The following is a 25,953-nucleotide window of genomic DNA, read 5'->3' on the forward strand; positions in this document are numbered from 1 at the left end:
TTGGAAAAGAAGAAGTAAAACTGTCATTGTTTGCAGATGATATGATCTTATATCTGGAAAACCCTGAGAAATCGACGATACAGCTACTAGAGCTAATAAACAAATCTAGCAAAGTAGTGGGATACAAGATTAATGCACATAAGTCAATAATGTTTCTATATGCTAGAAATGAACAAACTGAAGAGACACTCAAGAAAAAGATACCATTTTCAATAGCAACTAAAAAAATCAAGTACCTAGGAATAAACTTAACCAAAGATGTAAAAGACCTATACAAAGAAAACTACATAACTCTACTAAAAGAAATATAAGGGGACCTTAAAAGATGGAAAAATATTCCATGTTCATGGATAGGAAGACTAAATGTCATTAAGATGTCAATTCTACCCAAACTCATCTACAGATTCAATGCAATCCCAATCAAAATTCCAACAACCTACTTTGCAGACTTGGAAAAGCTAGTTATCAAATTTATTTGGAAAGGGAAGATGCCTCGAATTGCTAAAGACACTCTAAAAAAGAAACACGAAGTGGGAGGACTTACACTCCCTGACTTTGAAGCTTATTATAAAGCCACAGTTGTCAAAACAGCATGGTACTGGCACAAAGATAGACATATAGATCAATGGAATCGAATTGAGAATTCAGAGATAGACCCTCAGATCTATGGCCGACTGATCTTTGATAAGGCCCCCAAAGGCACTGAACTGAGTCATAATGGTCTATTCAACAAATGGGGCTGGGAGAGTTGGATATCCATATCCAAAAGAATGAAAGAGGACCCCTACCTCACCCCCTACACAAAAATTAACTCAAAATGGACCAAAGATCTCAATATAACAGAAAGTACCATAAAACTCCTAGAAGATAATGTAGGAAAACATCTTCAAGACCTTGTATTAGGCGGCCACTTCCTAGACTTTACACCCAAAGCACAAGCAACAAAAGAGAAAATAGATAAATGGGAACTCCTCAAGCTTAGAAGTTTCTGCACCTCAAAGGAATTTCTCAAAAAGGTAAAGAGGCAGCCAACTCAATGGGAAAAAATTTTTGGAAACCATGTATCTGACAAAAGACTGATATCTTGCATATATAAAGAAATCCTACAACTCAATGACAATAGTACAGTCGGCCCAATTATAAAATGGGCAAAAGATATGAAAAGACAGTTCTCTGAAGAGGAAATACAAATGGCCAAGAAACACATGAAAAAATGTTCAGCTTCACTAGCTATTAGAGAGATGCAAATTAAGACGACAATGAGATACCATCTAACACCGGTTAGAATGGCTGCCATTAAACAAACAAGAATCTACAAATGCTGGAGGGGATGTGGAGAAATTGGAACTCTTATTCATTGTTGGTGGGACTGTATAATGGTTCAGCCACTCTGGAAGTCAGTCTGGCAGCTCCTTAGAAAACTAGATACAGAGTTACCATTCGATCCAGCGATTGCACTTCTCGGTATATACCCGGAAGATCGGAAAGCAGTGACACGAACAGATATCTGCACGCCAATGTTCATAGCAGCATTATTCACAATTGCCAAGAGATGGAAACAACCCAAATGTCCTTCAACAGATGAGTGGATAAAGAAAATGTGGTATATACACACAATGGAATACTACGCGGCAGTAAGAAGGAACGATCTCGTGAAACATATGACAACATGGATGAACCTTGAAGACATAATGCTGAGCGAAATAAGCCAGGCACAAAAAGAGAAATATTATATGCTACCACTAATGTGAACTTTGAAAAATGTAAAACAAATAGTTTATAATGTAGAATGTAGGGGAACTAGCAATAGAGAGCAATTAAGGAAGGGGGAACAATAATCCAAGAAGAACAGATAAGCTATTTAACGTTCTGGGGATGCCCAGGAATGACTATGGTCTGTTAATTTCTGATGGATATAGTAGGAGCAAGTTCACAGAAATGTTGCTATATTAGGTAACTTTCTTGGGGTAAAGTAGGAACATGTTGGAACTTAAGCAGTTATCTTAGGTTAGTTGTCTTTTTCTTACTCCCTTGTTATGGTCTCTTTGAAATGTTCTTTTATTGTATGTTTGTTTTCTTTTTAACTTTTTTTTTTCATACAGTTGATTTAAAAAAGAAGGGAAAGTTAAAAAAAAAAAAAAAAAGAAAAAAAGAAAAACAAGGAAAAAAAAAAAGATGTAGTGCCCCCTTGAGGAGCCTGTGGAGAATGCAGGGGTATTTGCCTACCCCACCTCCATGGTTGCTAACATGACCACAGACATAGGGGACTGGTGGTTTGATGGGTTGAGCCCTCTACCATACATTTTACCCTTGGGAAGACGGTTGCTGCAAAGGAGAGGCTAGGCCTCCCTATGGTTGTGCCTAAGAGCCTCCTCCCGTATGCCTCTTTGTTGCTCACATGTGGCCCTGTCTCTCTAGCTAAGCCAACTTGAAAGGTGAAATCACTGCCCTCCCCCCTACGTGGGATCAGACACCCAGGGGAGTGAATCTCCCTGGCAACATGGAATATGACTCCCGGGGAGGAATGTAGACCTGGCATCGTGGGACGGAGAACATCTTCTTGACCAAAAGGGGAAGTGAAAGGAAATGAAATAAGCTTCAGGGGCAGAGAGATTCCAAAAGGAGCCGAGAGGTCACTCTGGTGGGCACTCTTACGCACACTTTAGACAACCCTATTTAGGTTCTAAAGAATTGGGGTAGCTGGTGGTGGATACCTGAAACTATCAAACTACAACCCAGAACCCATGAATCTCGAAGACAGTTGTATAAAAATGTAGCTTATGAGGGGTGACAATGGGATTGGGAAAGCCATAAGGACCACACTCCACTTTGTCTAGTTTATGGAAGGATGAGCAGAAAAACAGGGGAAGGAAACAGACAAAGGTACCCAGGGTTCTTTTTTACTTCAATTGCTCTTTTTCACTCTAATTATTATTCTTGTTATTTTTGTGTGTGTGCTAATGAAGGTGTCAGGGATTGATTTGGGTGATGAATGTACCACTATGTAATGGTACTGTAAACAATCGAAAGTACGATCTGTTTTGTATGACTGCGTGGTATGTGAATATATCTCAATAAAATGAAGATTAAAAAAAAAAAATGTAGCTTATGAGGGGTGACAATGGGATTGAGAAAGCCATAAGGACCACACTCCACTTTGTCTAGTTTAGGGATGGATGAGTAGAAAAATAGGGGAAGGAAACAAACAGACAAAGGTACCCAGTGTTCTTTTTTACTTCAATTGCTCTTTTTCACTCTAATTACTATTCTTGTAATTTTTGTGTGTGTGCTAATGAAGGTGGCAGGGATTGATTTGGGTGATGAATGTACCACTATGTAATGGTACTGTAAACAATCGAAAGTACGATTTGTTTTGTATGACTGCGTGGTATGTGAATATATCTCAATAAAATGAAGATTAAAAAAAAATAATAAAAAAATAAATAAATATAAGCACTGAACAAAAAAAAAAAAAAAGGTAAAGGGGCAGCAAACTCAATGGGAAAAAATTTTTGGAAACCATGTATCTGACAAAAGACTGATATCTTGCATATATAAAGAAATCCTACAACTCGATGACAATAGTACAGACAGCCCAATTATAAAATGGGCAAAAGATATGAAAAGACAGTTCTCTGAAGAGGAAATACAAATGGCCAAGAAACACATGAAAAAATGTTCAGCTTCACTAGCTATTAGAGAGACACAAATTAAGACCACAATGACATACCATCTAACACCGATTAGAATGGCTGCCATTAAACAAACAGGAAACTACAAATGCTGGAGGGGATGTGGAGAAACTGGAACTCTTATTCATTGTTGGTGGGACGGTATAATGGTTCAGCCACTCTGGAAGTCAGTCTGGCAGTTCCTTAGAAAACTAGAAATAGACTTACCATTCGATCCAGCGATTGCACTTCTCGGTATATACCCGGAAGATCGGAAAGCAGTGACACGAACAGATATCTGCATGCCAATGTTCATAGCAGCATTATTCACAATTGCCAAGAGATGGAAACAACCCAAATGTCCTTCAACAGATGAGTGGATGAAGAAAATGTGGTATATACACACGATGGAATACTACGCGGCAGTAAGAAGGAACGATCTCGTGAAACATATGACAACATGGATGAACCTTGAAGACATAATGCTGAGTGGAATAAGCCAGGCACAAAAAGAGAAATATTATATGCTACCACTAATGTGAACTTTGAAAAATGTAAAACAAATGGTTTATAATGTAGAATGTAGGGGAACTAGCAGTAGAGAGCAATTAAGGAAGGGGGAACAATAATCCAAGAAGAACAGATAAGCTATTTAACGTTCTGGGGATGCCCAGGAATGACTATGGTCTGTTAATTTCTGATGGCTATAGTAGGAAAAAGTTCACAGAAATGTTGCTATATTAGGTAACTTTCTTGGGGTAAAGTAGGAACAGGTTGGAAGTTAAGCAGTTATCTTAGGTTAGTTGTCTTTTTCTTACTCCCTTGTTATGGTCTCTTTGAAATGTTCTTTTATTGTATGTTTGTTTTCTTTTTAACTTCTTTTTCATACAGTTGATTTAAAAAAGAAGGGAAAGTTAAAAAAAAAAAGAGAGAGAGGAAAACAAGGAAAAAAAAAAAGATGTAGTGCCCCCTTGAGGAGCCTGTGGAGAATGCAGGGGTATTCGCCTACCCCACCTCCATGGTTGCTAAGATGACCACAGACATAGGGGACTGGTGGTTTGATGGGTTGAGCCCTCTACGACAGGTTTTACCCTTGGGAAGACGGTTGCTGCAAAGGAGAAGCTAGGCCTCCATATGGTCGTGCCTAAGAGCCTCCTCCCGAGTGCCTCTTTGTTGCTCAGATGTGGCCCTGTCTCTCTAGCTAAGCCAACGTGAAAGGTGAAATCACTGCCCTCCCCTCTACGTGGGATCAGACACCCAGGGGAGTGAATCTCCCTGGCAACGTGGAATATGACTCCCGGGGAGGAATGTAGACCTGGCATCGTGGGACGGAGAACATCTTCTTGACCAAAAGGGGGAATTGAAAGGAAATGAAATAAGCTTCAGTGGCAGAGAGATTCCAAACGGAGCCGAGAGGTCACTCTGGTGGGCACTCTTAAGCACACTTTAGACAACCCTTTTTAGGTTCTAAAGAATTGGGGTAGCTGGTGGTGGATACCTGAAACTATCAAACTACAACCCAGAACCCATGAATCTCGAAGACAGTTGTATAAAAATGTAGCTTATGAGGGGTGACAATGGGATTGGGAAAGCCATAAGGACCACATTCCACTTTGTCTAGTTTATGGATGGATGAGTAGAAAAATAGGGGAAGGAAACAAACATACAAAGGTACCCAGTGTTCTTTTTTACTTCAATTGCTCTTTTTCGCTCTAATTATTATTCTTCTTATTTTTGTGTGTGTGCTAATGAAGGTGTCACGGATTGATTTGGGTGATGAATGTACCACTATGTAATGGTACTGTAAACAATCGAAAGTACGATTTGTTTTGTATGACTGCGTGGTATGTGAATATATCTCAATAAAATGAAGATTAAAAAAAAAAAAAAAAAGAAAAACAAGGAAAAAAATGTGTAGTGCCCCCTTGAGGAGCCTGTGGAGAATGCAGGGGTGTTGGCCTGCCCCACGTCGATGGTTGCTGACATGACCACAGACATAGGGAACTGGTGGTTTGGTGGGTTGAGCCCTCTACCATAGGTTTTGCCCTTGGGAAGACGGTTGCTGCAAAGGAGAGGCTAGGCCTCCCTATAATTGTGCCTAAGAGCCCCCTCCTGAATGCCTCTTTGTTGCTCAGATGTGGCCCTCTCTCTCTAGCTAAGCCAACTTGAAAGGTGAAATCACTGCCCTCTCCCCTACGTGGGATCAGACACCCAGGGGAATGAATCTCCCTGGCAACGTGGAATATGACTCCCGGGGAGGAATGTAGACCTGGCATCGTAGGACGGAGAACATCTTCTTGACCAAAAGGGGGATGTGAAAGGAAATGAAATAAGCTTCAGTGGCAGAGAGATTCCAAAAGGAGCCGAGAGGTCACTCTGTTGGGCACTCTTACGCACAATTTAGACAACCGTTTTTAGGTTCTAAAGAATTGGGGTAGCTGGTGGTGGATACCTGAAACTATCAAACTACAACCCAGAACCCATGAATCTCAAAGACAATTGTATAAAAATGTAGCTTATGAGGGGTGACAATGGGATTGGGAAAGCCATAAGGACCACACTCCACTTTGTCTAGTTTATGGATGGGTGAGTAGAAAAATAGGGGACGGAAACAAACAAACTAAAGGTACCCAGTGTTCTTTTTTACTTCAATTGCTCTTTTTCACTTTAATTATTATTCTTGGTATTTTTGTGTGTGTGCTAATGAAGGTGTCAGGGATTGATTTAGGTGATGAATGTACAACTATGTAATGGTACTGTGAACAATTGAATGTATGATTTGTTTTGTATGACTGCGCGGTATGTGAATATATCTCAATAAAATGAAGATTAAAAAAAAAATGTATTTGTAGGGCCCCCCTGAGGAACTAGGGAAAAATGTGGAAATGCTAGACTTTCCCACTTTAGTTAATACTGATATTCTCATAAACATTGAGGAGTACCAATTTAATATGCTGAGCCACTGATCTTGGAACTTACCCTTATGAAGCTTGTTACTGCAAAGGAGAGGCAAGCCTACTTATAATTCTACCTAAGCATCTCCCCCAGAGAACCTCTTTGTTGCCCAGATGTGGCCTCTCTCTCTCTAATTCTACTTGGCAGGTAAATTCACTGCCCTCCCCCCTATATGGGACATGACTCCCAGGGGTGTAAATCTTCCTGGCAGTGAGGGACCTGACTCCCAGGGATGAGCCTGGACCCAGCATCAGGGGGTTGAGAAAATCTTCTTGACCAAGAGGAGGAAGGGAAATGAAATGAAATAAAGTTTCAGTGGCTGAGAGATTTCAAATGGAGTTGAGATGTCACTCTAGAGGGCATTCTTATGCACTATATAGATATCCATTTTAGTTTTTATGTATTGGACTAGCTGGAAGGAAATGTCTGAAACTGCCAAACTGCAACCCAGTAGTCTTGATTCTTGAAGATGATTGTATAACTATGTAGCTTACATGGTGTGACTGTGTGATTGTGAAAACCTTGTGGCTCACACTCCCTTTATCCAGTGTATGGACACATGAGTAGAAAAATGGGGACAAAAACTAAGTGAAAAATAGGGTGGGATGGAGGAATGGAATGCTTTAGGTATTCTTTTTTACTTTTATTTTTATTTTTTATTTTTGGAGTAAGGAAAATGTTCAAAAATAGATTGGGGTGATGAGTGAATAACTATATGATGGTACTCTGAACAATTGATTGTACACTGTGGATGACTGTAGGGTATGTGAATATATCTCAAAAAAACTGAATTAAACAACTAATGGGATTCAATGAAGGCAGAGCTGGAGGGAAATTTATAGCCCTAATTGCCTACATTACAAAAGAAGAAAGAGCTAAATTTGAAGACCTAACTGCCTGCCTGGAGTAACTAGAAAAAGAACAGAAAACTAATCCCAAAGCAAGCAGAAGGAAAGCAACAACAAAGATTGTAAATGAATTTGAGAATAAAAACAATAGAGAGAATCAAGAAAACCAGAAGATGGTTCTTTGAGAAAATCAATAAAACTGACAACCCTTTGCTAAACTGACAAAGAAAAAAGAGAGAAGATGCAAATAAATAAAATCAGAAAAGAGAGAGTGGCATTTCTACTGCCCCACAGAAATACAAAGGCTCATAAAAGGATACTATGAACAACTGTGTGCCAATAAACTAGACAACTTGGATGAAATGGACAATTTCCTAGAAACACACTGACAACCTACACTGACTCTAGAAGAACACAAAGACCTCAGCAACCCAATCACAAGTAAAGAGATTGAAATGGTCTTCAAAAAGCTTGCAAGAAATAAAACCCAGGGCCATATGGCTTTGCAGGTGAATTCTACAAATCATTCAAAGAATTAATACCAATCTTGCCCAAATCTTCCAAAAAATTGAAGAGGAGGGAAAGAGGGAACTACCTAATTCTATGATGCCAACATCACCATAACACCAAAGCTGGATAAACATGCTACAAGAAAAGAAAAATACAGACCAATTTCTCTTATGAATACAGATGTACAAAACCTACACAAAATAGTTGCAAATCAAAGTCAACAGCACATTAAAATAATTATGCACCATGGCCAAGTGGATTTTATCCATGGTATGCAAGGATGGTTCAACACAAGAAAATCAGTTAATGTAATACACCACATTAAGAGAATGAAGGAAAAAATACATCATTATTTCAATAGACACAGAAAAGGCATTTGACAAAATCCAGCACTCTTTCCTAATTAAAACACTCTGAAATCTAGGAATAGAAATTGACTTTCTCAACATGATGAAAGTAATTTATGAAAAACCCACAGCTAATGTCATACTCAATGGTAAAATACTTAAAAGTTTCCCTATGATCAGGAACAATATGAAGATGGTCACTTTCACCATTGCTATTCAACATTTTACTAGGAGTTCTAACCTGAGAAATTAGGAAAGATATAGAAATAAAAGGTATCTAAATTGGAGCTAATAAATGAGTTCAGCAAAGTGGCAAAGTACAAGATCAGCACACAAAAATCCATTGTGTTCTGCAAAGAGGAAACAATGAACAATGTGAAGAGGAAATTAAGAATCAATTCTATTTACAATAGCATCTAAAAGAATAAAATATCTAGGAATAAATTTAGCCAAGAATGTACACTGAAAACTACAAAACACTGCTGAAAGAAATTAAAGAAAGCACAAATAAATGGCAAAACATCACTTTTTCATGGATTGGAAGTTATTATTGGTAAGATATCAATATTATGCAAAGCAATCTGCAGATAAAATTCAATACTTGTAAAAATTTCAGCAGCCTTTTTTGCATAAATAGAAAAACTGTTCCTCAAATTCATAGGGGATAGAGGCCCTGAATATGCAAAACAATTTTGAAAAAGATCAAAGTTGAAGGACTCACACTTCCCAATTTCAAATGGTACTACAAAGCACAGTAATCAAAACAGTGTGGTACTAGCATAAGGATGGACCAATGGAACAGAATTGAAAGTTCAGAAAGAGACCCACCTATCTATGGCTAATTAATTTTCAATAAGGGTGCTAAGTATATGTAATGAGGAAGAATAGTTTCTTCAACAATTGGTTCTGGGAAAACTGAATATCCACATTTAAAGATTGAAGGGGTACCACTACCTCACACTAAATTTTAAAAATCGACTGAAATGGATCAATGATCTAAATAAAAGAGCTGAAACTAGAAAACTCTTAAACAATAATATAGGGGTAAATCTTCATGACTAGCAATGGGTTCTTAGATATGACACCAAGAGCATGCACAAAAAAAGAAATAATAGACAAATTTTATTTCATTAAAATTAGAATCTTTTTGCATCAAAGGAATTTATCAAGAAAGTCAAAAGACAACTTACAGAATGGGAGAAAATCACTGCAAACCATGTGTTGGATAAGGACTTAATACCCAGAATGTATAAAGAACTTTTACAATGTAACAAAAAAAAGACAAATAACTCAATTTTAAAATGGGCAAGGACTTGGGCAGACATTTCTCCAGAGAAGGTATACAGCCAATAACCATATGAAAAAAATGTTCAACATCATAACCCATTAGGGAAATGCAAATCAAAACCACAATGGGAAAGTTAAATGAAAAATAGATTGGGATGAGGGTGATGGAATGTTTTAGCTGTTTGTTTTTACTTTTATTTTTATTTTTTTTTTTTTGGAGAAAGGAAAATGTTCAAAAATTGATTCTGGTAATGAATGCAAAACTGCATGATGGTACTGTGAATAATTGTACACTGTGGATGATTGTAGGGTATGTGAATATATCTCAATAAAACTGTATTTAAAAAAAACCAAAATGGGATACCACTTCAAAACCAGAAGAGTGGCTATTATTTTCAAAATGGAGATAAGTGTTGGAGTGGATGCAGAGAAATAGGAATTTTAGTGCATTGGTGGTGGGAATTTAAAATGGAGCGGCCACTGCAGAAAGCAATATGGTAGTTGCTCAAAAAGATAAGTATAGAATTACCATATACACAGCAATTCCACTTCTAGGTATATAACCAAAGAAAGTGAGAACAGGATCTCCAAAAGATTCTTGTACACCAATGTTTATAGCAGCAATTGTTCACAATAGTATAAGTTGGAAAGAATGCAAGTGTCCATCAACAAATGAATGGATAAACAAAATGTGATACATACACACAACAGAATATTATTTGACCATAAGAAAGAATGAAGTTATAAGACATGCTGCAACATGGAATAACCTTGAAAACCTTATGCTCTATGAAATAAGCAAGGCACATAAAGACAGATCTTGTATGCTGTCACTTAAAAGAGATTAGAAATAACAAATTTGCAGAAATAGAAAGTAAATGAGAAGTTTCTGGGGAATGGCAGAAGAAGGAAAGGGGAGTTTTTGTTTGGAAACAAATCAATAAAACAAAAGCAAAAAGGCAACAGGGGGTCTTTTTGTCTTTTCAGTGGAAGCCTTGATGGAAAAAGAGCTCTCACATTGTACAAATGGTTTGGCTGTACTACCCATGGAAAGATTGGCTGGAGTGGGAAGACTTTTGTGGATGAGCCTATGCCCAAATATGCATCTGCCCCTGTAGTGAGAATGCCTTCAGTCTGAAAGAAGGACGTGTGCAGGGGAGCAATTGAGAGCAATTTTATAGGGAGCACAGTCTGGAACAAGAGAAGGTATATTGGGGAAGCACTATTTAAGGACAAAGTTCAATAACAAGAGACTGGGACTGGCAGAAGAAAATGTCATAATTGGTCTGAGTGGCAAAAAGGGCCTTTTGCTTTCTTCTAACATCCTCTGACTCCTTATCCAAAAATGGGTGCTGATGACCCTCTCTTGCCTCTTTGATCTGGGGACACACAATTTCCTCACACAGAGAGGGAGAAGTCTACTCTACTGCTGCTCCCATTTTCTTCTTGAGGCCCTATTCAACGTTCAAGTTCTCTAATTTCATAATTCTTTAAGAGGAAAAAAAGAAAAAATACTAAGTATGGGCTAATTCCTTTCAATTCAATTTTGATGGTAATGAATGTTCTTAGGGAGCTGTGGGAGTGCTGGGGAATGAGTATTTAGACTTGTTTATTAGAAGTGGTAGGGATTTTAGCTCTGTTCTAATCCTCCAGTCTTTGCCTTTTATAGACAATTGCAGAAAGGTGACCATCCAAGGTTACTAAGTGACTGGGTTGATACCAGCCAGGAAACCTCCTGAGTGCACTATCCAGTGAGAGTGCCATTATAATTTTAATTCATATTGACTAAATGCATTTTAAAACAGGTTGAATTTGTGGAACAGAGTGGGGGAACTCTTCTGTCCCATTTGTGTAATTTTTTCCAAAGCCAGACTTTGTGGCCATTCGTCATACCCTGACAATTTTACCCCACACACTGACCAAGACTGCTGTGGTGATACCACAGGGCAGGGGGCTAGGTAAGAGAGCATTACAAGTTTACCACTCCAGGGGGCTTTCCACCTTGGAAAAAGGCCCTCTGAAACCCTCTCCATCACCCAGTTAGTAGTAGATCAGGAACACTGATGGACCCAGAGGTATCCCTTGAAAGCAGGGGATAATCTCAGTCTCCTCCACCACCCCTGAGATCAGGCTGTTTAAAGATCATATAGTTTCTAAATAGCTTAGAATTCCTGCACTTCCCTCTCTGCATCACCCTCTGGGACTTTCACAGAAGTCTAAACATTTACTAAATATTAGATGGTATTATGAAGTTTTTGTTAAATTATTTTCTCCTCTCTCCTTTTTACTATTTTGTCATATATTACATATCTAAAGGCTTAAGTCCAGCAATTAAGTTTTATAATTAGAGTTTTATGCAATTTTCTTTTAAATCAGTTAAGAAAAAAGAAAAATATACTGTTTGTTATATTTACCTACATAATTATAACAACTAGTTTTAAATATTCTATTTTCCCCTACCTTTTTCCATATGGATTCATTATACTTTTAACAGACTCAAATTATGCTGATCAACTGAAATGATATTTGTAGTAATTATTTTCTATATTAAAATGCTATATATTGGGTGATGTCATCAACATGGTGACATAAACAGCTACTGAAAACTTCTCCCCAGATATTCAGCAAAAAAGAGGGATAACCCTGACTTGTTCAGAACTCTGGAGGAGGGTACATACTAGAGAAAGACCCCACAAATGCTGAATTGAAGAAAAAGAAAAATATCAGGTAGGAAAACTCCATCTGGACCAGCTGGACCTCCCTGCTCACCATCACTTGGTCTCATGCAACACAGGGGGAGCAAAGAAACAGCAGTCAGGATTCTTCTCGTCTCCCACTGGGGACACAGACTATAAATCTCTCCAGAACTGAGACATATCCCCACCATTTGGAGAACAGGGGGATGGAGAGGACATTTCAAGACTCAGATCAGTGAGGGATGAAGAGTCTGAGAAAACATGGGCTGAGACTGTTCCAGTTCTGGGTCTGAAAGTCCCTCCCCCACCCTTGAGGAACATAGTAGCTGGTGGCCTGATCCTTGCCTGTGGGATGGTTGTAAACTGTGGCAACTGGGGAGTCCTCTGCCACAGAGAGAGTGGGAGACACAGCCCCACATTGAGTCAGATTTTGCCCAGCAAAGTGAGGGCACAAGAACCCCTCAGCTTCAGCCCTGCCCAGTCAGACACAGCAGGGGCACCAGGAGGTAATTCAGCCCCACCCAGTTAGATGCAGCCTCTTGGCTCCAGGAGATAAATAAGCCCCACATATTCATATGCAGCTTCAGATCCAGAAGGTAAACACCTTCTGAGGATGAATAAGTCACTGAACAATTCCATCTACTGGGTAGAACGGAAAGTGCAAGAAAATTTCCGGACTTCTCAGAATCTCTCCAGACATATTATCCCAGGCCCACTGGTCCACTGGGAGACAGCAGACATGTTTTACCTACATGCAGAGACCTTGCTGTGCTGCCCAGTGCAAAACCCCCAGAGGCAGGCTGATGTGGGTACATGGTTTTGGGTGGAGACTGGGGGGCAGAGCTAATCTGAAAACTGGTCAGTGAGAGAGACATATAGGCAAGGCAAGAATCAGAATAAAAAGAGCTGAAAAATTCTGATTAGGTAAAGAGAAGCTATGCTAGAGGTGTAGAATAAGTTGAACTAAACACCAAAGAACAGATAGAGAACAAAGCCAATCAACAAGAAAACTCTAGGTAAAAGAGGGAAAATGACCACTAGAATAAACCAATCAAGGAAAGCAGATGCCTAGACACCAACCAAAAATTACAAGTCTTGCCAGGAAAAATGAAGATATGGCCCGATCAAAGGAAAAAAAAAACACTTCAGACAAGATACAGGAGTTGAAACAACTAATTAAAGGTGTTCAAACAAACATGCTAAATCAATTCAAAAATCAAATCAATGAAATGAGGGAAGATGCAGCAAAAGAGATGAGGGATATAAAGAAGACATTGGGTGAACATAAGGAAGAACTCAAAAGTTTGAGAAAACAAATGTCAGAACTTATGGGAATTAAAGGCATAATAGAAGAGCTGAAAAAACAATGGAAACTTACAAAAGCAAATTTGATGAGGCAGAAGAAAGGATTGGTGAACTAGAGGACAGGTGCCTGAAATCCTACACACAAAAGAACAGATAAGGAAAAGAATGGAAAAATATGAGTAGGATCTCAGGGAATTGAATGAAAATATGAAGTACATAAATTCATGTCATGGCTGTCCCAGAAGAAGAAGGGAAAGGGACAGAAACAATAATAGAGGAAATAAACACTGAAAATTTCCCATCTCTTATGAAAGACATAAAATTACATATCCAAGAATGCAGTGTACCTAAAACAGAAGAGATCCAAATAGACCTACTCCAAAACACTTATTAATCAGATTGTCAAATGCCAAAGACAAGAGAATTCTGAAAGCAGCAAGAGAAAAGTGATCCATCACATATAAGGGAAGCTTGATAAGACTGTGTGCAGATTTCTCAGCAGAAACCGTGGAGGTGAGAAGGCAGTGGTATGATATATTTCACATACTGATAAAGAAAAACTGCAAACCAATTAATCTATATCCAGAAAAACTGTCCTTCAAAAAATGAGGGAGAGTTGAAAATATTTTTGGAGAAACAGACACTGAGAGACTATGAACAAGAGACCTGCTCTACAAGAAGTACTAAAGGGAGCACTACCGGCAGATAGGAAAAGACAGGAGAGAGAGGTTTGGAGAAGAGTGTCAAAATGAAGATGATCAGTAAGGATAAAAAGAGAGAGAGAGAAAGAAATAAGTATGACATAAAATTCAAAAGACAAAATGGTAGACAAAAGTAATAACATTAAATGTTAATGGATTAAACTCCCAAATCAAAACACATAGACTGGCAGAATGGATTAAAAACAGGACCATCTATACACTATCTAAAAGAGACCCATGTTAGACCCAAGGACAAAAATAGGTTGAAAGTGAAACACTGGAAAAAGATATTGCACACAAACATCAATCAGAAAAGAGCAGAGGTAGCTATACTGATATCAGACAAATTACACATCAAATATAAAACAATAAAAAGAGAAAAAGAACACTATGTATTAATAAAAGGGACAATTCATCAAGAAGACATAAACATAAATATTTATACACCAAGCAAGAATGCCCCAAAATACATGAGGCACACACTGACAACACTGAAGGGAGAAGAAGACACCTCTACAATAATAGTTGGAGATGTTAATACACCACCCTCATCAATGGATAGAACATCTAGACAGGGATCCATAAGGAAAGAGAGCTTTGGAATACAATGATAAATGAACTAGACTTAACAGACATTAGAGAACATTACATCCCACAATAGCAGGACACACATTTTTCTCAAGTGCTCATGGATCATTCTCCAGTATAGACCACATGTTGTTTCACAAAGCAAGTCTCAATAAATATAAAAATATTGAAATTATACAAAATATTTTCTCATATCATAATGGAATGAAGTTGGAAATCAATGACAGGCAGAAGGTCAGAAAATTCACAAATATATGGAGGCTAAACAACACACTCTTAACAAGTGGGTCAGGGAGGAAATTAGAAGAGAAATCAGTAAATATCTTGAGGCAAATGAAAATGAAAACACAACATATCAAAACTTATGAGATGCAGCAAAGGTGGTGCTGAGAGGGAAATTTATTTCCCAAAATGCCTATATTAAAAAAGAAGAAAGAGCAAAAATCAAGGAAATAACTGTTGAACTGGAAGAACTAGAGAAAGAACAGCAAACTAACCCCAAAGCAAACAGAAGGAAAGAAATAACAAAGATTAGAGCAGAAATAAATGAAATTGAGAACATGAGAACAATAGAGAGAATCAACAAAATCAGAAGTTAGTTCTTTGAGAAATTAATAAAATCAATGAACCCTTAGCTAGGATAACAAAAGAGAGAGAGATGATGCAAAAAATAAAATCTGAAATAAGAGAGGGGACATAACTACTGAACCCACAGAAATAAAGGAGATAATGAGAACATAATATGAGCAACTATATGCTAATAAACAGACAACATATGTGAAAAGGACAACTTCCTAGAAAAGCATGAAAAACCAACATTGACTTGAGAAAAAAATAGATGACCTCAACAAACCAATCTCAAGTAAAGAGATTGAATTAGTCATCAAAATCTCCCAAGAAGGAAAAGCCCAGGACCAGATGACTTCACATGTCAATTCTACCAAGCATTCAGGAAAAAAATAGTACCAATCCTGCTCAAACTCTTCAAAAAAATTGAAGAAGAGGGAAAGCTACCTAACTCGTTCTGTGAAACCAACATCACCCTAATACCAAAAACAGACAAAGATACTATAAGAAAAGAAAATTATATACCAATCTCTCTAATGAATATAGATGCAAAACTCCTCAACAAAATACTTGCAAATTGAATCCAGCAGCACAGTAAAAGAATTATACACCATCACCAAGTGAGATTTATTCCAGATATGCAAGGCTGGTTCAACAAAAGAAAATCAATTAATGTAATACAAATCAGTAAATCAAAGGGGAACCACATGATCATCTCAATTGATTCAGAAAAGGCATTTGACAAAATTCAGCACCCTTTCTTGAGGAAAACACTTCAGAAGATGGGAATAGAAGGGAAATTTCTCAACATGATAAAGGGAATAAATGAAAAACCCACAGCTAACATCATACTCAGTGGGGAAGGACTGAAAGCTTTCCCTCCAAGATCTGGAATAAGACAAGGATGCCCACTGTCACCATTGTTACTCAACATTGTGATGGAAGTTCTATCCAACTCAAATGGACAGAGCAGCCTCTTCAATAAATGGTGCTGAGAGAACTGGCTATCCATACCCAAAAGAATGGAAGAGGACCACTATCTCACACCTTATACAGAAATTCATAGCAGCATTATTCACAATTGCCAAGAGATGGAAACAACCCAAATGTCCTTCAACACATGAGTGGATAAAGAAAATGTGGTATATACACACGATGGAATACTACACGGCAGTAAGAAGGAACGATGTCGTGAAACATATGACAACATGGATGAACCTTGAAGACATAATGCTGAGTGAAATAAGCCAGGCACAAAAAGAGAAATATTATATGCTACCACTAATGTGAACTTTGAAAAATGTAAAACAAATGGTTTATAATGTAGAATGTAGGGGAACTAGCAATAGAGAGCAATTAAGGAAGGGGGAACGATAACCCAATAAGAACAGATAAGCTATCGTGGGTAAATTTAATGTTCTGAAAATGCCCAGGAATGACTATGGTCTGTTAATTTCTGATGGGTATAGTAGGAACAAGTTCACAGAAATGTTGCTATATTAGGTTACTTTCTTGGGATAGAGTAGGAACATGTTGGAGGTAACTACTTTACCTAAGATAACTACTTTATCTTAGGTTAGTTGCCTTTTTCTTACTCCCTTGTTATGGTCTGTTTGAAATATTTTTTTATTGTATGCCTTTTAAAATTTATTTTATTTTAGTTTAGTTTAGTTTTTATATAGTTGATTTTTTTTTTTAATAGCTAATTAAAAAAAAAAAAAACAATGAAAAAAATATGCAGAGCCCCGTTGAGGAGCTGGTAGAGAATGCAGGGGTATTGGGCTTCCCCACCTCGATAGTTGCTAATGTGCTCACAGACATAGGGGACTGGTGGTTTGATGGGTTGAGCCCTCTACCACAGGACTTGCCCTTGGGAAGACTGTTACTGCAAAGGAGAAGCTAGGCCTCCCTATAATTGTGCCTAAGAGCCTCCTCCCGAATACCTCTTTGTTGCTCAGATGTGGCCCTCTCTCTCTACCTAAGCCAACTAGGCAGGTGAAATCACTGCCCTCCCTTCTAAGTGGTATCAGACACCCAGGGGAGTGAATCTCCCTGGCAATGTGGAATATGACTCTTGAGGAGGAATGTAGACCCGGCATCGTGGGATGGAGAACATCTTCTTGACCAAAAGGGGGATGTGAAAGGAAATGAAATAAGCTACAGTGACAGAGAGATTCCAAAAGGAGCCGAGAGTTCAGTCTGGTGGGCACTCTTATGCACAATATAGACAACCCTTTTTAGGTTCTAATGAATTGGAGTAGCTAACAGTAAATACCTGAAACTATCAAACTACAACCAGGAACCCATGAATCTTGAAGACGATTGTATAAAAATGTAGCTTATGAGGGGTGACAATGTGATTGGGAAAGCCATATGGACCACACTCCCCTTTGTCTAGTTTATGGATGGATGAGTAGAAAAATGGGGGAAGGAAACAAACAAACAAACAAAGGCACCCAGTGTTCTTTTTTACTTTAATTGCTCTTTTTCACTTTAATTATTATTCTTGTTATTTTTGTGTGTGTGGTAATGAAGGTGTCAGGGATTGATTTTGGTGATGAATACACAACTATGTAATGGTACTGTGAACAATCAAATGTATGCTTTGTTTTGTATGACTTAATGGTATGTGAATATATCTCAATAAAATGAATTTTAAAAAAATGTTAAGTAAGGTAAATGGATGTGATGGACAGATGCTCATAACATAAAAAGTGAATAAATTAAAATGAAGGATAGCACAAATAAATACAAAGAGGTATATCTATATAAATATATAATATTTATCCATAAAAACAGAAAATATATATATATATATATATATATATATATATACACACACACACACACACATATATATGAAGAAATAAAGCTATATAAATGTTTGAATATTCCCTAAAACCATCTCTGGAAATATTTATTAACTGCTATATCTGTGGGTTTGGGGTAGGAGTGGGATGGGTTTTACTTTATGTACAAGCGTATACAAGTTATACCATTATCATCATCCTCCTCATCATCATAAAGAGATAGAGTTGTGAAGATTTAGAAAGATGTCTGTGATATATTTAACAATAAAAATATCAAGTTGCAGATCAATATGTACATAATAATCCTATTTTTATCAAAAAAAGTTATTGGGTATATAGTTAGATCTGCGTTAAGAAAAGCCAGGAAGGCATAAGCAACAAATTAACAGTGGTTACCTCTGTGATTTGATTTGAAGGGGTAGAAAAGGGAAATTAAAGTTCCTATATTACATAACTTAAAAACAAAGTCAAGGTATTATAGATGACTTTTATTTTCTTTTTCTATTTTTCAAATAACTGGACAGCCCCCCCCCCAATAAACATGATTAAGTTAAAGTCATAAAATTGAAAAAAGAAAACTGATAGCAGGCATTTTTTAGTGGAAATCTAAAAGTTAGTTCTACCCACTACAACAATGAATATATCAGTTTCTTTCTTGTCATTAACACAATAAGTATAGACTGCTCCGAAGTTCCTAGCTCATTCACCAGAGGGCTCCCTTACCAAAGGCAGTTCTGCCATCTCTACTGAGCAGTTCTGGGCTTAAGTTATGGCCCTCTTAATTAATCTTGTGTATTTCAAAGGACAGAGTTTTAGAAAAGAGGGCATTTCTTTAAAAGCATATGCAAAGGATAAGGAATTGGTTAGAAAGAATGATACTTACATGCAAACAGAGTTCACTGGGTACAGAAGTTATCACATTCAGGTCCCTTTTGAACACTGATATGTTAGCAGGCTGACTCTCAGCCACATTGGACAGAATCTTAGAGCCTGTCTGCTGAAAATTAGGGGATTGTGTAGGACTATCTTGAATTCCACAGTGACTGGTGGCTATGACTTCTGGAACTGGGCAGGAGAATGTATCTTCAGCAGAGGAAGAAAATGGAGAGTCTATGTTCTGGGTATCCTTCTGACTCTCAGGATAGATGCTAGATATGCTATGCTCCTGATAGAGCAAGTTTCTTAATTTTTCATCCAGAGTTTTAATTCGGTTATCTGCAAATTCCAGTTTTGGAGGTCTTTCCCCATCTGATTCCAGGATAGTGGTGTGTACAAGGGTAGCTGGTTCCAGGCCTGGGGTCTGAGGGGGAATGGCTGTCTTGGGAGGACTTGCTTCAGTGTTCACTGTTGTTTCTCCTTCTTGTGATATAAACTCTGCATCCATAGTTGGCTGCTGCACTGATAAGGATTGAAGCTTTTGGTCAGACATAAATGCCAGAGTTGTAAGAGAGTTACCAGAAATCTCAATTGACTCGCCAGGATGAACCATAAGTACATCAGCCTGACTGGCAGCTTGGTGATACGGATGCACAGGTATGCCTGCTTGATTGGTGAGTCCCTCACATTCAACTGGAAATGCATGAACTGAAGTAGCAATACAACTGGAACTACTAGTAACTGGTGCCATTATCTGCCTGTCATCTTCCACTTGATAAAGTATAGCTGGCTGTTCAGTTTCTACACTAGCATATTCAGAAATCTTATCATCAACTAAATCCTTGTATTCTGATTTAGAGGTCAAAAGTGAACGTTGACATGGATTACTTTCTATAGTGAGCGGTGTGTCATGTGGTATTTCCTTATTACTTGCATTTCTTGGACCTAGAACAATAACAAAGAATGGCTAAGCATGTATTTATAAGTACAAAGTATGGACTAGTACCAAAATCCACAAAGGATAGGAGGAGCAAGGGGCAAATGAGAACCTGTGTGAAAGTACTCTTGTAAATAAGACTCAAAATATAGAAAATTCCATATGTCAATGAAAATATTTTTCTTTTATCATAAATATTAAATAAAAATGGTTAAAGTTATACCTTAATATTAACATCTTCATAAATGCTTATGAAAATTATCATAAACATAAAATACCCATGAAACCAAATTACAGATATGGTAAACATTATGCATGCCCACTCCTCCAAGTCTGGATAAAGCTACCAGAGAATTAAAGCTTACTAGAAAGTGGATGTAGCCCAGGAACTGTAGACAAGGAATGCTGAAGAGAAGGAGACTGAGTCTCGCGATTTCTTATTGTCTGATTGATACAGAATCGCCAACGACCAACTGGGGATGACTGAGGAGCAGATTCATCTGTAGAAAAAATTAACAAAAAATCAATACACTGTTAAGCAATTGTCAATTTTTTTTCACCTTGTTAACTAAGACAATCAGTTTAAAACACCAATTTGCCTTGTATCTCCATTTCCAACAGCACCAGGATGCATGTAATTTATGAGAAGGCCTCCCAACCCTGAAAGATAGTCTAGAGAACCAAGCACAAGATATCTTTAGAGTAGGATTTCAGATTTCACTGAAATAAACACTGTATGAATAGCAATTAGAAGCAAAGCATTCTTTTTTGAAAAATGAAAAACACTTTTTCCATTAAAACCTACATCTTTTCTTCTATATCCTGATTATGGTAGAGATTGCACAAATCTATACAAGTATTAAAATTCATAGAACTATACACCAAAAGAAAAAAAATTTATTCAATTTTACTATATGATAACTTAAAAAATAAAATAAATCCCTACATCTTTACTCCTACTTTATAAGCTTACTCAAATAAGTAATTCTCTTTTAAACTTAATCTTACTTTGTCAGTCAGAAACTTGCCAGACTTCTACTAACCAGAAAATAAGATACAGGACCCAGGCATCTTAACACAGTCAAACAGAATTTCAAGTTAATGGACTTTGGTCCCACTACTCTCACACCACCTTCTGCCTCTTCACATTGCTATAAATCATTCAGAGGTCGGCATTTATCTATGGCTCTTCTTCCCCTCCCAGATAATCCTAATATACTCATGACAAGAGCTGAGAAGAATGGAGAGATAAAGTAGTCAGAAAAGAAAAACAGAAGGCCCCATCTTGTTCCTGGACGTTTATCCACTTTCTGATTTATAAAAACCTAGTGATCAGAGCAGGTTAAAGCTTATCACTGGTAGAATGAAATCAAGATATGACTATTAAAATACGAGACAATTTTAGAACATAACAATTTTAGTTAAGTTTCTGTCCATCTCATATCAGGGAGAAAAACCTTACCAATTAAGTTTCAAATAATTAAGCTGTTAAAGGTCATTAGTACTATGACTGCTTTCCTGGTCATGCCACACGACAACTCAGAAATAAATTAATCAGATAAAGAACCAGCACTTGGAGGAAATCTGGAGAATGGTTTCTTACTTCTGGGCTACAATGTCCCTTCAATATGTGGGAAAACCTACATTAACCATTTATCAAATTGCTTTCTTGGCTAGCATCTTTCCCAATGAAGGTGAGTTAATTAAAGTTTCCAAATGTCTTGCTTCAAAAGCCAAATGGTAAATTTTATTAAATATACTTACTGCTGGTTTGAGTGGTTGCAGAATTTATCTGTACTTGTTCAGATGATCCTGTCTGAATTAAAAATGAATAGATAAATAAAGAAGTTCCTGATACGCATCCGAGAAGACCTATTTGTTAAACAATTGCTCTTACTTGGCTACTGTTGGATTCCACGATAATGGAGTCAACTCCAATGGCTCTTTCTCCAGCAGAGTGGACATGAAGGATCTCCTGAGCTTGCCCAACAATAGCCCTCAATTCTTCTACAAATTTTTCCTTTTCACTTTCCAGCACAAAGTTATCTTCAACCTGACAAAAAGGAGATCTCTATTTATAAGAATGAATTTAGTTTTCTCAAAATTGTAATACTCTACCAATGGTAACTACCATAAAGAAAAACATTAAAATTGAATATTTAGATCCAAATGTCACAACAGAATTAACAAAGGTCAGCGATAAAATACCACATAATACATTATTCTTTCTATTTTGAGACCACTGACACTTGTCAGACTGGCACTACCTATCATAGAACACACCGGTACTTAAAAAAAATCTCGTGATGTAAAAATTGATTGTTATTTGGAGGACATAACTGAGACAATATTCATTTAAAACTAGCTTTTTTCCTTTTTTAATATAATTTTTATTAGAGAAGTTGTAGGTTTACAGAAAAATCATGCAGAAAATACAGACTTCCCATATAACTCCCCCCCACCATTAACCTGCCTTAGTGTGGTATCTTTGATACAACAGATGAAAGAATATTATTATAATTGTACTATTAACTATAGTCCATATTTTACATTAGGTTCACTGTGTTGTAGTCCTACATTTTTTTAAAATTTTTATTGTGGTAACATATATATAACCTAAAATTTCCCCCTTTTAACCACATTCAAACATATAATCCAGTGATGTTAATTACATTCATAATTTTGCGCTACCATCAAACCACCCATTACCAAAACTTTTCCATCACCCCAAACAGAAACTCTGTCCCAATTAAGCATTAATTCCCCATTTCCTAACCCCACCCCAGTCCCTGGTATTCTAGTTTCGGACTCTATGAACCTGTTTATTCTAATATTTCATATCAGTGAGTTCATGCAATATTTGTCCTTTTGGGTCTGGCTTATTTCATGCAACATGATATCTTCAGGGTTCATCCATATTGTCGCATAGATCAGAACTCCATTTCCTTTTATAGCTGAATAATATTCCATTGTTATGTACATGCCAAAGTTTGTAAAGTTAGCTTTTAAATCACTAATCACAAAATGAAACATCTCCAAAGATGATAAATAATGGACCAGAGCACCTTTAATTTGGCTTAAACATTCCTGAGAAACATGTAAGAAGAGACAGTTCAGAAAATACTATGTTAAACAAAAGTCAAAACGGACATAATGATTAACTTTTAAAACATTTAATTCTGCTTGGCAAAAAAATGCATATCCAAAGAAAATTGGTAGAAATAAAAGCATTATACACTATTCCTGCCACCCTAGCACCATCCTCATCAAAAAAAGGGGAAAAATACTAACTTAAGCCTAACAATTCAAAGAAAATATGAAAACTAAATAAAATGATGAATATAACTTGAGCACCTATATGTAATATGTCAGATCAGCAGGTAATACATTAGAATCACCTGGGGAGCTTTACAAACCTTCGGAGATTCTGATTTAATTATGGACCCAAACAACAGAATAGTTTTTAAAAAGCTCTCCAAGTGATTCCTCATGCAGCAAGAGATAAAATCTACTGACCTAGACCATCTCTTAATAAAACCTGCTCATATTTTCCATATAAATATGCTGAAACCAGAGGCGATACACTGACTTAATCTTGATCATAACTAATTTAGCTCTGTACAAATTTAAAAACCCTAAAAAATGGCTCTGATTAAATGGAGGGAGAGTTGGGGGCAGGGGAGGCAGAGAATGAGGAAGGGAAAATAGTTTGGTTTTATTATACTTACCATATAGTCTGCAATATCCTCTGGAGCGTCGCCGTCAACATCGAACTTGAAGGTGACCATCTTGTTGTTGTGTGTCTCCAGCTGACACTCTACCATGTTGTCTCCAGAGGTTGACACCTGGGCACAAACATTTCATCAGTTTAGGAATAAGTCATTGTCTTCTCTTTGCAAATTACGCAGGGAACATCTTGAGTTCACATACAATATATGGGGGAAATGGTTTAAATGGTTCAGAATTCAAAAAGATTCTGTTTTTCCCTTTGTAAGATACTGCCTTAACAGCTATGACAATTCTAACTCAAATTGCCCAGAAAAAAAAAATAAGTTAGGAATGTGATCCTGTGTTAATGGGAAAGAAAACTGAACATGACTTTTTAAAAAATGACAATCATCACTGCAGCTAGCTGTAATGCAAAGATCTAAATTCAGTCATTCCTTTCCAAAATCTCTTAATCCCACAAATTGACTCTTTAAGCAAAAGAAGGTACACCGCTAATAGAAATGTAAACAAATCCAACCTTTGTGGACAGCAATCTAGCAGCACATATTTAGAAATTTTAAATTTTTTCTTACTCTTTGATCCACTAATTCCACTTCTAGAATTCTATCATAAAGAAATAATTGGGAAAATATGCAAAGATTTATATTCAAGGATGTCTGCTGCAGAGAGACACACACACAAAAAGAGAGAGAGAAAGAGACAGACAGAGAAAAAGTTAGAAAAAAAGACCGATTGGCAGAAAGATGGAGAGACAGAAAGAACTTAAATGAGGAACAACAGAAGAAATGGTTAAATAATAATCCCTCTGTACATTACACTGTCTAATACAACCATTTTAAATATCATTATTGAAAAATTACTTAACATATACATACTACATTAAGTTTTTAAAAAGGCAGGATACAAAATTATATATAGGTTTAAGCATCCATCTGAATATATACCATACTGGCTAAAGATAGGACTTTAAAGTCTGATCAGCTCTGGCTCTATCACTTTCCAGTTGAATGACCTTAAATCACTTTACCTCTCTGATTTATAGTATCCTCATTTGTAAAGATAAGTATACTATGACCTCCCATACATGTTACTGGGAGATTAAATGATAAAATGAATGTATAATATTTGGAGTGCCCAGAACAAAAGAATTTTCACTACTATTATCAGTAGTACTGTTACAAACTTAATAATGTAAAATGCTACACATACATAGAGAAAAAGAAAATAAACTAGAATATTAATAGGAGCTATCTCTGTGTGGTGGGTGGGATTCAAGTGATTTTTTTCTTTCTCATAGTTCCCCTATATTTCCCAAGCTTAACAATTAACACATAATACTTACGATAAAAACTTTTTAATAGACAAAAAGTTACTTTAGAGAGGTTTTCACAATATTCTTTACCCACTTCCTCAGCAACATTGCCCCTCCCTGGCCACCCAGATCTCTACAGGCACTCTAAACCAAACCACATTTACACACTGACCTGCAGTACAGTAAGCTGAAATTTAGGCCCCTTCTCTGGTCGGGGACAGGAAGCACGTCTCTGTTTGATCCGATCCTGTTTGCCATTTCCACTTTGGTTATCAATGCTATTGGTATTTTCCTTTGCAGCTGCTGCCTCATGATTCAAGCTAGTAATTTTTAAAAAAGTAACTTCTGTTCAATTTCTCAGAGCAAGCAATATTCTGTGATTCTCAAAGCCCAATATTTAACCCAAATCAGAGTTAACAATCCTGATGGCAACATCCAAAATGTCTAGGACACAGTTAAAAATTGTCATCCAAAAAAAAAAAAAAAAAAAAACCACAGGAAAATCACAACTTGGATGAGATGTCGACACCAAGATGAATCAGATTTTGGAATTACCTGACAAGAATTTTAAAGCAACTGCTTTAAACCCATCAAAATGCTTCAATGAACAATTACAAATACTTTTGAAACAAATAAAAAAATAGAAAATCTCACAAAAGAAATAGAAGATATGAAAAAGAACCAAATGGAAATTACAGAACTGAAAAATACAACAAATAAAAAAACTCACTGAATGGGCACAAAGCAGAATGAATAAGACAGAGTAAAGAATCAATGAACTTGAAGACAGAACAACAGAAATTACCCCGTCTGA

The 25,953-nt window shown here is 36.9% G+C and overlaps 1 protein-coding gene across 1 annotated transcript in view; it reads right to left on the reverse strand.

Annotated features, from left to right (window-relative positions):
• LOC119522157 (serine/threonine-protein kinase WNK3-like) overlaps positions 1-25,953 on the reverse strand; it is a 185,664-nt gene that overhangs the window by 21,991 nt on the left and 137,720 nt on the right. Inside the window, exons 10-15 of the mRNA XM_037820811.1 lie at positions 25,312-25,459; positions 23,827-23,943; positions 21,996-22,151; positions 21,863-21,914; positions 20,464-20,598; positions 19,169-20,106 (exon numbers count right to left, since the gene is read on the reverse strand). Of these exons, the coding sequence (XP_037676739.1) occupies positions 19,169-20,106; positions 20,464-20,598; positions 21,863-21,914; positions 21,996-22,151; positions 23,827-23,943; positions 25,312-25,459 (1,546 nt within the window). The remainder of the gene's footprint in view (positions 1-19,168; positions 20,107-20,463; positions 20,599-21,862; positions 21,915-21,995; positions 22,152-23,826; positions 23,944-25,311; positions 25,460-25,953) is intronic.

The sequence above is a fragment of the Choloepus didactylus genome, chromosome X (assembly GCF_015220235.1).
Source record: "Choloepus didactylus isolate mChoDid1 chromosome X, mChoDid1.pri, whole genome shotgun sequence".
Lineage (NCBI taxonomy): Eukaryota > Metazoa > Chordata > Mammalia > Pilosa > Megalonychidae > Choloepus > Choloepus didactylus.